We start from the raw sequence: 14,790 nt of genomic DNA, 5'->3' as shown, positions 1-14,790 counted from the left end.
AGCAAATATTTGCTGATTTTTTAAAAAATTATTTTATTGGGGACTCTTACAGCTCTTAACATAATCCATACATACATCCATTGTGTCGGGCACATTTGTATATATGTAACCATCATCATTTTCAATACATTTTCTTTGTACTTGATCCCTTGATATCAGCTCCTCTAGAATTGATTTTTATAGTGCTCCATATTTCCCCATTTACATTTCATAGATCATGGACTATGCTATTTTTGTCCATGACTGTATGCATTTTGTTAATCATTTTATTGGGGGCTTGTACAACTCTTATCACAATCCATACATGCATCCATTGTGTCAAGCACACTTGTACATTTGTTGTCAACCTCATTCTCAAAGCATTTTCTTTCTACTTGAGCCCTTGGTATCAGCGCCTCATTTTCCCCCTCCCTCCCCCTCTCACCCTCCCTCACAAACCCTTGATAATTTATAAATTATTATTATTTTGTCATGTCTTACACTGTCCGACATCCCCCTATACCACGTTTCTGTTGTCTGTCCCCCAGAAAGGAGGTTATATGCAGATCCTCACAATCAGTTCCCCTTTCCACCCCACCCTCCCTCCACCCTCTTGGTATCATCACACTCAGCTCTGGTCCTGAAGGGATCATCTGTCCTGGATTCCTTGTGTTTCCAGTTCCTATCTGTATCAGTGTACAATACATCCTCTGGTCTAGCCAGATTTGTAAGGTAGAATTGGGATCATGATAGTGGGGTGGGAGGAAGCATTTAGGAACTAGAGGAAAGTTGGATGTTTCATTGTTGCTACACTGATTTTAAAAAGATCAAAAAACAAAAAATGAAAAAACCCAGATAATCAAAAAGAAAGAAAGGGCATTAAATTGAGACTGGCAGTGTCCACAAATAGGGTGTTTATGGTTAGAAGTGTTGAGCCTTATCTAATAAGTATTTGTCTCACTGGTAATATATTGTAGAGGTGAAAAAAGTAAATGGGACCCATTCCTCTACCATTCCTCTACCATTAGGTCCAAGTCCTTGGACCTAAATTCTAATCTTTTAGTTTGTTCCCCCAAAGTTATGATGAGCTCAAGAGCAAAGGGATTATGTGCCCCCCATAAAACCCATTTAGACATTCTCAAGCCACTTAGTATTGTCCCTTAGACCCAGATGAATGCCCTGGCTCATCCAATTGAGACCAACCTTCCCTCCAGCCAGCCTAGGGCACACATCTGACCTTGACATTTCTCCACCTAGAACCCTCCAATTGACTTTATTAGAATATGGACAAAAGGTCTGAGCCATTGTATATACCCATGAGAATGGCTAAAATGAAGAGAAAATCAGTAATAATACCAAGTGTTGACCATGGGATAGCAGAAACCTGGCTGGTAGGAAGGCATAGCTATTTTAGAGAGGTGCCTGGCAGTTTCTTTATATAGTTAAACTTAACATCTACCATATGATCCAATAATCCCATTCCTAAAGAAATAAAAACCTGGGTCTACACTGGCATCTGGACTTGAATGTTTTTAAGAATGTTCTATGTAATCTTGCCAAACTTGAATACAACCCAGTGTCCCCTGGTTAGTATGATCCATCCACGCAATGGGATCACTAATCAGAAGTAAAAGAGAACACACAACATGGGCCCGTCTCCAAATCACTATGCCAATAAAAGAAGCACAGACTGAAAAGGTACTGCCTATGGAATAACATTTTGGACAAAGCAAATCTAGGAACAGTAAACAAGTGAGAGATTTTTAGTGAAGAACGTGAAGGAATTTGGGATGGTGGGGAAATACTCCTTTTGTTGTTGTTATGGTGGTGGGTCCATGACTGTATGCATTTATCGAAATTAATTTAACTAAAAATGAGTTTCACTCTGCAAATTATACTTCACTAAACCAAAAGCTAAGCCATACTTATTGCCATTGAGTAGATTCTGACTGATAGCATGCTTTTATGCCCCAAAGCAGCTGTGGGTTCAAACCGTCAAATAAATAAATAAAAACAAAAAAAAGTTTAAAAAAAACAAAACAGTCAAATCTTTGATTAGGAGCAATTTGTTTATTTATTTGTTTGTTTGCTTGTTTGTTTTAGGAGCAATTTATTTTATGCCCAACTATTCTGTATTTAAAGAGCCACAGTCAGGCAAGTGTTTGCTAACCACAAGGTTGACTGTTCAAACTCACTAGCCATTCCATGGGAGAAAGAAGAGCCTGTCTGCTTTCATCCATAAAGATTTGCAAAGCCTCAGAAATCTTGTATAAGGTTGCTATGAGTCAGAATCACTCGATGGCAGTGGTTTTTTTTTATTTTATGTATTCTGTTTTACATTCCTATCATTTCTTCTGAATAACTTAATATGCTTTAAAAGCATTAAATTAGTCTGTTTAGGGTTTTTTAATTATTAAGAAATTAAAATATAATATTCTTAGGACCATCTGATATCATTTACTTTGAAAGCACAAAATAAGGCAGAAGTCAATATTTCTTACCAGCAAGCTCCAGACTTGTTATTCCTGATGCTACTATTGGCGGTATTTGTGTGAGCTCTGCATTTATGCAGCTTATGGTCTTGTATGACAGAAAGCACCTGCTTGGCAAAGACAGTATGTCTCTAGGAGGATCAGCCATTGGAAATGGAGAAGACATCCTGTAAACATTTACTCCGACAGTATCTTCTTTCTCCTCCCATCTTTGAAATACCTGTTCCTCCTCTTGAGATGTCTGATTTTGCTCTTTCTCTCTGCTCTCTTCCTCATTTTGCAGTTTCTCTTGATCTTGGGGTTCAAAGTTTTTATTTTTTTTCTCCATCTCATCTTCTTTAATTAATTTATACTCCTCTTCCTCAGATTGGGACACTTTTTTTCTTAAGTCTTCATCCATTTCCACATGAATAGATGGTAGTTGCTTATGAGATAAAATGATAGGTTCTCTTTGTTCTAAAGAGTTATCAGAAAGTTCAATTATATTACTTAATGCTGTACCACTGTACAAAAGGAGGTAACAAAATATTAATAAAGGGGACATTAATGAAAACAACATAAGTAAATATTGTTCCCTCTGAGCATTTGAGTAAAATTTAAAACTGAAGTAAGTCTTGAAACTTTTGCTTGAAGTTTTAATAGTATCTTTATTTATAGTTTTTGGCATCTCATAGATTATTTTATCTTTTTTATTTTGGCTTCTGAGTCTGAATACTTATTTTTACTAAGTTAATAAGAATGACCAAAGTGTGAATAATATTGCCACGTGTTAAAATGATAATCAAACTTATTATGAAATTATAATATAAGCAAATATTTATTTATAATACATAGTATTTAATTAGGATTATTGATAAATTGATAATCTTTAGATTTAGTGAACTTAGTGTTGGAGTTTTATTTTAGATATAAGCACGGGAATGCTTTTTTTTTTTATCATTCTCTGATAGCAGTGCAGAGTTAGATAGATAGCAGTAGAGAGTTAGTCTTTCTATGTGTTGCCATTGTTTTTGGCAGAAAGTAGGTTAGACATGATAAATACTGGAATTAAAACTCACCCTTCAACTGAAAAATTCTAGTGATAATTGAGTTCACAGTTACCTAAGTTGTCTTCTATTAAAATTTACATATTTATTTTACCATCTCTCAGCTTTTGTTTAATACTGTACATTAAATAGTCCACCAAAGAAATTAGAATTATTTGAAGAAATGTTTTTGAGATTCAGTAGAAAAAATATGGGAGTTATAGTTTCATATATCTATCAGAATAAACAAAAAGAATAGTCAAAGAAAATTAGTATTGTCATATTCAAACATTTAAAACTTTTCCTATGTATCCAAGCTTCTTGTTCATAAATATCATTTTAGAATATTCCATATTCTAAGAATTTCGGAACATTTTCTTATAAGTACCGCTCGTTAACCGATTGCACCACTGGAACACCCAGGAACATTTTCTTATACGCTTTGTTTGTGTCATAGAATCGGTTTTATTAAACATTTGTATTTTCTAACATTTAAAAAAACATACCTAGGTGAAATAATTGGTAGTATAATCTATAATACAATTACTAAATATTGTAATTGTTTTTCTTTGTAGCTAGCTAGCTACCCTGTAACCATCTTGTGTGTAGAATAATTTCTCATCATTAATGATTTAACAAATATTTATTTTCACAAGACACAGATTAATGTTTTCTTAGAAAATCCTTAGATGTTTCTAAAATGTAGACCTAGCTCCATGTAATCATTTGATAAGGATTAGAGAATAACCAACAAGACAGCAGGATATGACCTTCTTGTGCATAGTGCTACAAAAGACCCCTGCTCCAGGACCATGCTTCTTTATTATACTTGGACAATCCAAGAAATAATGACCCTTAATTGCCTGAGTGGTTAGGGACATACTAGGTTTATTTCTCATTGGATGGAAATCACTCCTACCTTGAATTCTACGTATCTAAATGGAAGAAAATGATGGTTCACACATAGAGGTGGGTTAAGTGGGATAATCCATGTAAAGCACTCGGCAGAGACCCTAACACATATAAGAGCTTAGCAATGTTATTTATAGATGTTTATGCATCACTAGCTATGAATGTTCATAGGAGCCCTGGTGGCTTAGTGGGTAAGTACTCAGCCACTAACCCCCCTCATAAAGTCAGCAGCTAACCCCCTCAGCATAAAATCAGGGGGTTCAAATCCAACAGTGGTTCTATGGGAGAACAGAGCTTGCAAATTCTCATATAGATTACAGCATAGGAAACCCAAAAGATGCAGTTCTGTTCTGGCATATATGGTTGGTCACTATGAGTCTGAATCAACTCAACAGTATGCAACAACAACGTTAGCTGTCCAAAAAATGCTATTATTGCATCTCTAAAGTTGGCACATATTGTATTACTCAAAGGGTACAATCTGAAATGTAATTTGCTCCAAGTTCACTGAGTCTGACATAGATAGATCATTATCCCTTACCATACACTTCTTGAGATGTTTTATGTGTTTTTCCATATTGTAACAAAAACTATTTTCCTGGACTAGTGTATCAAAATTTAAATCTTACGAAAGTGTCAAGATGGAGGTTGGGGGAAGGGTATAAAACAAAGGCTATTACATGTGCTATTTTGTTTAAGGTGAATTTCTATACCAGTATCACAGCAGACTGGACAGTGTTCTCCTTCAGGTATAAATGTTTGGAGGCACATATGAGGGTGGCACATGGTTTCTTACATAGAAAGCACTCTTCCTTTCAAGCAGAGCCAGATAGTACAAGGCTCAGGAGATCACACAACTTTGTTGTACATGATTATCCCCTTGATTAAGCAGTGCCCTTTTTCCCTAGAACAGTACAAATAACACAGATACTATCTATTAAGTACCTTCTATGGGCTTCAGCAATTGTGTATAGAAATTAGCACAGTATGAAATCTAGTGGATATAACAATGCAACAACAATGCTCTTTGTATGTTCATAGTTAGTTCTGTCAATTTGAGGCAGCTAGCATTTTCAGTAGTTCGGCCCTTGAGGCCTCTTCCATGATGTGATCTAACACAGTGGGCTCAACTCTAGGATGGGAGCTTCCCGTAAACAGCCAAGCAGTTGTAGGAAGATTAAGATGTAGTGCTAGCCCTTGAATTAGGTAACTGCCTTAAGCAGGCTCTCTGAGAAGCCTTCTCCCTTTCTTGCTGATCCAGATCCTGTATCTATGGCTCTTCGGCCATGGGAATTATTAGCAACCTGCCATATTGCCTGCCTACCTTAGACTTATTAGACTCTGCAGCCATGAGCCTGACTTGCTAACCTTACCAAGTCTTCTTGCTTTCTAGTTTGTTTTTCTGCTTCCTGGTTCATCAGTCCTGGCAGCTATGTGAGTCAGGAAAAACCTGCAGCTGAACATCTGACCCATCGACTTGAATCGGACTAGATTTAACCGCTTTTACATCTGTGTGAATCACTTTCTTGATATATAATTATTTATGTAAATAAATATGTTACTGGTTTTCCTTCTCTAGAGAGCCCAGACTAGCAGAGTGTAACCCTCTGAAATGTTTCTCACATACATCTCCACTCCACTTCTCCCACTTAGGCTACAAAACTCACCTCCTCAGGGTATCTAGAGTCTATGAATTTCACTTACTGCTTATATAGCTCAAGATAGACAAGTTATACAACAAACAGCCCCTAAAACTCAGTTTATTTCTCATTCACACTTCATATCCAAGATGGGAATACAGAAGCTCTATTCACTGTAATCACTCAGGGACTCTGCAAACAGCCTTCATCTCAAAGCAAACTGCCATGATACCGTAGTAGTCAAGAGGATGTATCCACATTCATTTTGTTTTTAGTGGAAGTCATATTATTAAAAGGACATTGGTTATTGAGAAAATGTTAGATATTATACAATGGTATTTTATTTTTATAAATATAAAATTATGCTATTTAAGAATTGTAGCATAAATTAATACTAGTAATAATATTTTACAGTGATACCTTCTTTTATCTTTCAAAGTATTGGACTGATAATTGAAAGGTTGGCATTAGCTAATCTATAGAAGAAAGATGAAACAGTCCATTTAAAAACTGCTTAATGATAACATGTTTATAATATAAATTTCTGTCAAAAGTGGAAAAACATGGACCATTAGATAGTACTTTTTAATAAAATGCCAAGTTGGAATTTTTGACAGAATCTTTGTGCATTCAGTGCATGTGGTCTCTGATTTATAGTGTATTCAAGTTATAAGGAACCATACTTTCTTTTTTGTTTGTTTTTAAGGAACCATACTTTCAGCTGTCTGGTTTTTGTTTTGTTTGTTACATATAATTGTTAGTAATTTGTACTTTATACTATATATAGCGCATTAGATAATTTAGTAACACTGTCATTCTCTGGCAGTATCCATCAGCCACTCCATGGGAGAAAGATGAGGCTGTTTACTTCCATACCACCTGCCCCAATTCGACAGTCTCAAGCACCCTGTGGGACTGTTTTACTCCTTTGGGGCCATTAAGAATTAGCTAGAAAACTGGATTTGATTTGTTTTGGTCTGGTTTCTCATTCTCAAATGTTTACTTTCAGATATTCGAGGTTATGATTTAGGGATGTTGGAGATTGGAGGCATCTCTGGTCCCAGCCTCATAGAAATAGACCATGAGTTTACTGGTGTGGAATTTAATTTTCCTTCTACCATGCATAACTGGAGAAGGTCAGATACCACCTCCACATTTTTAATTTCTTTTCGCAAGAACCCCATCATAAATAAAGAACTATCTGTAGTTTATTCTATATGAAATAAGGTAAGTGCTTTTAATGCTATTTTTGGTCATAAAGTTGTCTGATTTCTACAGTATGAATAAGAAATAAAGTCAAAGATCAGGCAAAAATCAATATTTTGCACAAAGAGATGATAACCTTATAAGATCACAAAACAGAGGAGGCTTACATCTTTAAGTAATTGCCACATTATATAACTGCCAAACCACAGAGAGTCATGGCCCAGCCAAGTTGACAGATAGTTTTAATTACCATAGTTTTGCTCTTGCCTCTTACCTTTATATTCCTTACTGCCAGGTATATGTTGTTAATACGCAAAATAGATAATAGATATTTCACTATAGGCATAAATGCAAAATGCCAGATAATAATATAGTTGTTTATTAATTTTTGATGAACTGAAACAGAGTTATATATAAATTTACTATTTAATAATATAACCAAAAATATTTTTTATAATTTAATAATATACCCAAATGTATAGCAATAATAGTATAAAAAGAATGTAAAAATGAGAATTTAAAGTGTAAGAATTAAAGTTTAAAGTAATGGAATAAAATCTAAACATACTTAAAGTGTTTCAGTTTTTTTGTATTGAGTCTAACTCATCCTCTCCTGTTCTCTCACTATGTTAAACTTAGCGTTAAAGTTTCTATGTTCTGTAACTCTCTTGGAAATAGGAATACTCACAAGTTCATGCATCTGGTGCCTTAATATAGCAAAAGAAAGACTTTTAGCAGAAAATAAATCCTAGAAAAGCGAAAAGAAAATTAAAAGACCAGTAGGTAAGTTGTAATTGGAGAGAATAGGCCACAAGAGGGGAGAAGAAAGATGGGGGAAAACTACAAGGATAGTTTAAATGAAAGGTTATGTTTAATAGCCACGTGCTCATAAAACTAAACCAAACCCATTGTCATTGACATGAATCTGATTCATAGTGGCCCAATATGGATTTTCCTAGACTTTCCCCCAAATTTATTTGACCTGCAGCCTCCTTCCTTTTCAGAAAGCAAATTCTGAGCACAACACAGTCAAATAAAACTTTTGTACTATGGTCCATAATCCAGTCCCTGGGTATTTCCAGCACTCCCTAGGAGCAGCAGCATCCAACTTTGGACAGTACTGCTTTAAATCTTTACTGAAGTTAACTTCATTTTTCTCTCTTAAATGGCTGGTGGTTTTGAACCTTGAGATTAGCAGCCCAACACACTGCCAACAACTACAGCTCCTTGGAATCATATAAAATAATTTTTTAAAAATCATTTTATTGGGGGGCTCTTACAGTTCTTATAACAATCCATACGTCCATTGTGTCAAGTACATTTGTACATATGTTGCCATCATCCTTTTCAAAACATTTTCTTCCTATTGGAGCCCTGAATTTCAGCTCCTCATTTTGTTCCTCCCTCCCCCACATATAAAATAATTTCTCTCTCTAGATCTGTACTTATAAATAATAATTTTTTAAGAAAACCTCACTGCCATCAAGTGGATGCCAACTCATAGCAACCCTATAGGACCGAGTAGAACTGCCCTTTTGAGTTTGTGAGATTGTAAATTAATGGGAACAGAAATCCTGGCTTTCTCTTATGGAGGAGCTGATGGTTTCCAACTGCTTATAGCCCAATGCCTAGCCACTATACCACCAGACTTCCTATGAATGAGAAAGCAGTTTTTTAAGTTATATGTGATAAAAAAAATTATATGTACTTTATATGGTAATTAGGGAGCCCTGGTGGAGTAGTGGTTACCCATTAGGCTGCCAACCGCAAGGTCAGCAGTTTGAAATCACTAGCTGCTCTATGGGAGAAAGATGAGGCTTTCTAGTCCCTAAAGAATTACACCTTTCAACAAAGCCCACATGGAGGAAGCACACCAGCCTATGCAATCACCAGGTGTCGAAGGGATCAGGTGTTAAGGCATCATCAGAACAAAAAATCTTACCATAGTGAATGATGGGGGGAGTGCGGAGTGGAGATCCAAAGCCCATTTGTAGGCCACTGGAGATCCCCTTGCAGAGGGGTCTCGGGGAGGAGATGAGCCAGTCAGGGTGCGATGTAACAATGATGAGAAATACAACCTTCCTCTAGTTCCTAAAGGTTTCCTCCCCGCTCCCACTACCATGACTCGAATTCTATCTTGCAAGACTGGCTAGACCAGAGGATGTACACTGGTACAGATAGGAACTGAAAATACAGGGAATCCAGGACGGATGAGCCCTATAGGACCAGTGGTGTGAGTGGCAAAACAGGGAGGGTAAAGGGAGAATGGGTAGGAAAGAGGGAACCGATTACATGGAACTGTGTGTGACCTCCTCCCTGGGGAACAGACAACCGAAAAGTGGGTGAAGGGAGACGTCGGACAGGGCAAGATATGACAAAATACCCATTTATAAACTATCAAGGGTTCATGCGGGAGTGGGGAGCGGGGAGGGAGGGGAAAAATTAGGACCCAATGTCGGGGGGTTAAATGGAGAGAAAATGTTTTGAGAAACGATGTACAAATGCGCTTTACACAATTGATGTGTGTATGGATTGGGATAACAGTTGTATGAGCCCCTAATAAAATGTTAAAAAAGAAAGAAAAAAAAAAAAAAAAAAAACAGGTGAAAAAAAAAAAAAAAAGAATTACACCTTTAGAAACCCACAGGGGCAGTTCTACCCTGTCCTAAAGGATCGCTGAGTTGGAATGACTCCATGGAAGTGAGTTTGATTTATATTATTAGTAAAACACTGTGATTTCATAGGATAAGCATTTCTTTTTCCAGTAGTTTTCAATTATTTGTACTGTTATAAAAATGGTCCTTTAAATTACTTTAAAAGAGACCTTTATAGAAGTATATAATCCAAAATTTGTATTTGTGGGGGTTTTATTATGTCCCTGGAGGGTCTCTTTCTCCTCGCACATGCTCTCAGACATTTTTCTTACCTGGTACCACGCTGTAACTTGATTCTTCTCCAAGAAGACTTAAAAATGATTCAGATCTTTCCTCCACATTATAACCAACGTTAACAATAGGAAATCTTGCTACTGGTGTAACAGTAGATGTTTGCTGTACCCCAAACTGTTTATTGGACCTATGGTTACGTGGGGGATTTTCCTTTAATCTTCTGTAATACTTTATTCTTTGTTTCCTAATAGTTTCTTTATTTTGTCCAAAGTCTATTTGGAAAGTAGCAAGTAGTAGGAAAGATAACAAAGGTGCCAACTTCATGTTTAATCTTCACCAATCAATTTCTAGAATAAGAATAGAGCAAGAAAATTTTATAGTTAAGGACAACTAATAATTTACCTCTGAAATTGACTTCTAATTGCTTGTATGACTCAATCAACAAGTCTTTGAGAAATAAAATATACATGATAGATGGAATATATGCTACAGTAATAATATCAAATTTGAATTTGATAGCCATTGATTTAGATTTACCCAAACATTTACCTCTGTTCTTTCTCCTCAGTCCTTTTTGCATCTCCAACCTTCTACCTAAATAATTTATCTTTGGTTAAAAAACACATTTTAGGCATTTCCTTGTTGTTGTTGCCATCGAGTTGGTTCAGAACTCTAGGGTCCCTGTCCACAAGGCTGAAATGCCATCTGGTCCAGCACCATCCTCACATTCTCTTATTGTGGGTCTATTAGTTACTAATTCTATGGTTATGGTACATGAAAATGCTTATATTTCACCTCTTTTTTTGAAATGATATATTTGCTGGATATAGAATTCTGTATTAACACGTGTTCTTTTAGCATTTTTAAGTTATCATTTCAGTGTCTGAGAATTGTAAGTACAGGCTCATAACTCTGGTATGAGTGAGTGTTGTGAGGAGTCAGACCCTGGACCAGGTCTCTGGGTCTAAACTCCCTGAGGACTTCAGGCATCCTTTTGGCCCTAGGCCTATCTCTACAATTACTTGTTAGGACATTGTCTGATGGAGTGGATAGGAATGAAAGTGCTAGTGTTACTAAACTAAGGGAAGATAGATACTTCTTTCTTTTATCTACATCTTAGGAACCATTTCCCTTAGTCTTACTTTCTCCCTCACCACTTCCACCTCAAATGGGCCTACTTAGACTTACCCTTAAATGTTAAAAAAGCAATAGCTAAATAGTCTCATTGAAATATTTAAATAATTATTTTAATGACTTCTGTATATTAAAATTATATATGATGCTTTCACCTCATTATTTTAAGTAGTCTACAGCCTTTTGTTTGTATTCAATATCAACTTTAAAAAGGTACCTTATCTGAATATGTCTCCAGAGCATATTCTTTTATATGTTCTTAGTAGCACTCTTGTAGGGTATCATTTTGATCAAGTACTTCTTTTTCTTCTAGTACTGTGTTACTGTCAGCATTAAATCTAATCTATAAGCATTCATAATTTGTACTCTTTCTCCATTTGAAAATTATCATTATCTGTCTTTTTTGTAAGCTTTAAAAATACTAAATTTAGAAATTTAAACATGTATTCAGAGCCATATTAGGACTCAACAGATTTTAAGTGAAAAGATATATTCTTTTAAGAGTTAAAAATAAAGAGTAAGATTTTCAAAACAATTGGTACTTCTATTGCACACTTGATTATATCTAACATGTAAAAATGAACTTTCATTTCAATTTACACAGTTTGAAATGTTGAGAAATATTCTAAAATATAGTAAACACAATAATTTGTCATTTAAACTTTAAAAATCTATTAGTAAAGCGCTTGTGAAAATGTGAAACATATTTGCAGCATAAAATATCTCAAAATTAAAACCATTCCACATGCTTTAAATTAGAAACTTAAACATTTAAAAAAATTTTACCTTGAAATCTAAACTAAGTAGGTTTTCCTTGGTGCCATTTAAGTTCAGCTGAAAATGAAATTCAGAGCTTTCTTTGAAACAAAGACAGCAACAGAAAGGAATGTTGAAAATTGTAACTGACTTCTTATTAAAATCTAAAATAACACTTCCCTTGAGGATAGATGCTGTTCGGCTCTTTGTGTAGAATATCAGCCAAGAAAGTAAGCAGGAAAATGGTTACTAGAGGGAAATGTTTTTAAAAGTCCCAGCAAACGCGCAAAGCAGCAACAGCAAAGTAGTCTAAAGGCTTGGAAATACAAGATTCAACTTGAGTACAAATTCTTTTATTTGCATTTTTAAAATCTCAAAATTGAAACAAAACTTTATTTCATCAAAAGACTTTTGTCCAACAAGGATATCATAACCAAAATATATGTAAAATTCTAACCACTATACAACTGAAAGGCAAATAATTATAAAACAGTTAAAGGACTTGAATAGATATTTCACTAAAAAGGATATTCAAATAGCCTATAAAATTTGTTAGTAATAGTAATGAAAAGATATTCCACAAATATCATTAGCTATCAAAACATTAAAACCACAAGGAGATAGAATTTCACTCCCACTAGGATAAAAGAAAAACAATGTTGGTACGGTTATGGAAAAACACTAGTGGAAATTCACAGTGGTATACCTGTTGGAGTAAACATTATGGTGACTCCTCAAAAAACTGGAAACATAACTCCTAGGTATATACCCAAAAGACTTGAAAGTCCAGGCTCAACAGGTATTTGTTCATTACAGCATTATTCAAAATAGCCAAAAGATAGAAACAAAATAATTATCCATCAATGGATTGATGAGAGAAATAAGATTTGGTACATGCATATACAGTAAAAAAAAAAATGAAGCCATGATATATGTTACAATCCCTATAAAGCTGTAAGAAATTATGCTGTGTGAAATAAACAGCATGAAAGGGCAAATATTGTATTTTGTTTGTTTTATATAAAAAGGCAAATGTATAGAGAACAAAATTTGTTAGTGGTTATGAGATGCAAGAAGAAAAATGGGTGGGAATAAAGGTGGTTGGTTAATGCTGATTAATGGTGGGGTTATACCATTGATGATTGTAATTGCTGTCAATAAATTGTACACCAGTAAAAAACTGAATTGGTGAACATTGTGTGATAGACATATTTACAACAACTTTATAAAAGTAAAGTAGCTCCTGAAAAAAATAAAAGTAACTCTTGAAGTTGCTTTATGCACATCGCAAAACATCTTGAGATGTAGTTTCTTGCTTTGGAAGTTTATGCCCTAGCTTTTATGGGAATAATTATACCAGTTAATTCTTCAAATAACTTACTCAGTTTTCCTGTTCCACCTCCTAATGTAATATGTAGTGCCTGTGGTTTTAAAAGCTCTCAAGCACTGACTCATAGCCTTACAGTGGACAACACTGGAGACACAGTGTGGGATTTGCGCCCGATCTGATCCCACCACACAGAGGCAAAACACTAAAGGCATGGAACAGAACAGAAGGGGAACAGCAACGATGTCCCCAGGGAATATGAAAAATAGACTTTGGGGCCAGGGCTTGGCACCCCATCTAACTGGACCGGAAAACACTCCTAAAGTTAGTTCAAACAGTCCTTGAACTAACTACAAGCTTTTCTTTGTTGTTGTTGTTTTAGTCATTGGCTTTTTGTTGTTCTTGTTGTTTTTGTTTTCTTTTGTTCCTTTGATTTGCTCTGTCTTGTTTTTGTGCATGTTATTATCTCCGCAGGTCTGTCTAAATAAGTTAGGCTGGATGAACAACCTGGAGGAAAAAACAACTGGGCCGACAGTTCTGAGGGGACATGGGAGAGGGGGAAGTGGACGGAAAGGAAGTGGTAACAAACCCAAGGACAAGGGAACAAGTGTTCCAAATCGGTGGTGAGGGTGGTGTAGGAGGCCAGGTAGGGCGTGATCAAGGGTAATGTAACCGAGAGGACTTACTGAAACCCAAATGAAGGCTGAGCAAAATAGTGGGACAAGAGGAAAGTCAAAGGAAATAGAGGAAAGAACTAGGAGGCAAAGGGCATTTATAGAGGTCTAAATAAAGGTGTGCACGCATGTAAATATATTTATATATGAGGATTAGGAAATAGATCTATGAGCCTATATTTATAGATTTGGTATTAAGGTAGCAGATGGACATTGGGCCTCCAGTCAAGTACTCCCTCAATGCAAGAATACTTTGTTCTATTAAACTGGCATTTCATAATGCTCACCTTCCCGACATGATCACTGAAGACAAAGCGGGTACATAAGCAAATGTGGTGAAGAAAGCTGATGGTGCCTGGCCATCAAAAGATATAGCATCTAGGGTCTTAAAGACGTGAAAGTAAACAAGCAGCCATCTAGCTCAGAAGCAACAAAGCCCACATAGAAGAAGCACACCAGCCTGTGTGACCACGAGGTGCCAAAGGGAAAGGTTATCAGGCATCAAAGAACAAAAAAATCATATCATTGTGTGCTCACCTTCCCAATACGATCGCAGAAGACAAATGGGAGCATAAGCAAAAGTGGTGAAGAAAGCTGGTGGAGTCCAGCTATCTAAAAGATATAGCATCTGGGTTCTTAAAGCCCTGAAGGTAAACAAGCAGGTGAAGGGAGATGTGAGACTTTGTAAGATATGACAGTTGAAAACCAACAAAGCCCACATGGAAGAGTCACACCAGCCTGTGTGATCACGAGGTGT

General features: G+C 35.9%; 2 protein-coding genes across 2 annotated transcripts in view; one reads left to right on the top strand and one right to left on the bottom strand.

The window, feature by feature from the left end:
- The window catches only part of ECM2 (extracellular matrix protein 2), a 49,212-nt gene extending 37,084 nt beyond the window's left edge, over nucleotides 1–12,128 (bottom strand). Inside the window, exons 1-3 of the mRNA XM_045298646.1 lie at nucleotides 12,063–12,128; nucleotides 10,181–10,489; nucleotides 2,481–2,927 (exon numbers count right to left, since the gene is read on the bottom strand). Of these exons, the coding sequence (XP_045154581.1) occupies nucleotides 2,481–2,927; nucleotides 10,181–10,466 (733 nt within the window). The 5' untranslated portion in view covers nucleotides 10,467–10,489; nucleotides 12,063–12,128. The remainder of the gene's footprint in view (nucleotides 1–2,480; nucleotides 2,928–10,180; nucleotides 10,490–12,062) is intronic.
- Nucleotides 1–14,790, top strand: part of LOC105979931 (centromere protein P) — a 369,435-nt gene that overhangs the window by 262,419 nt on the left and 92,226 nt on the right. The window lies entirely within an intron of this gene.

This window comes from Echinops telfairi, unplaced genomic scaffold (assembly GCF_000313985.2).
Source record: "Echinops telfairi isolate 266 unplaced genomic scaffold, ASM31398v2 ScPeMD7_7430;HRSCAF=8468, whole genome shotgun sequence".
Lineage (NCBI taxonomy): Eukaryota > Metazoa > Chordata > Mammalia > Afrosoricida > Tenrecidae > Echinops > Echinops telfairi.
This window is presented reverse-complemented; position numbering and strand designations above follow the sequence as displayed.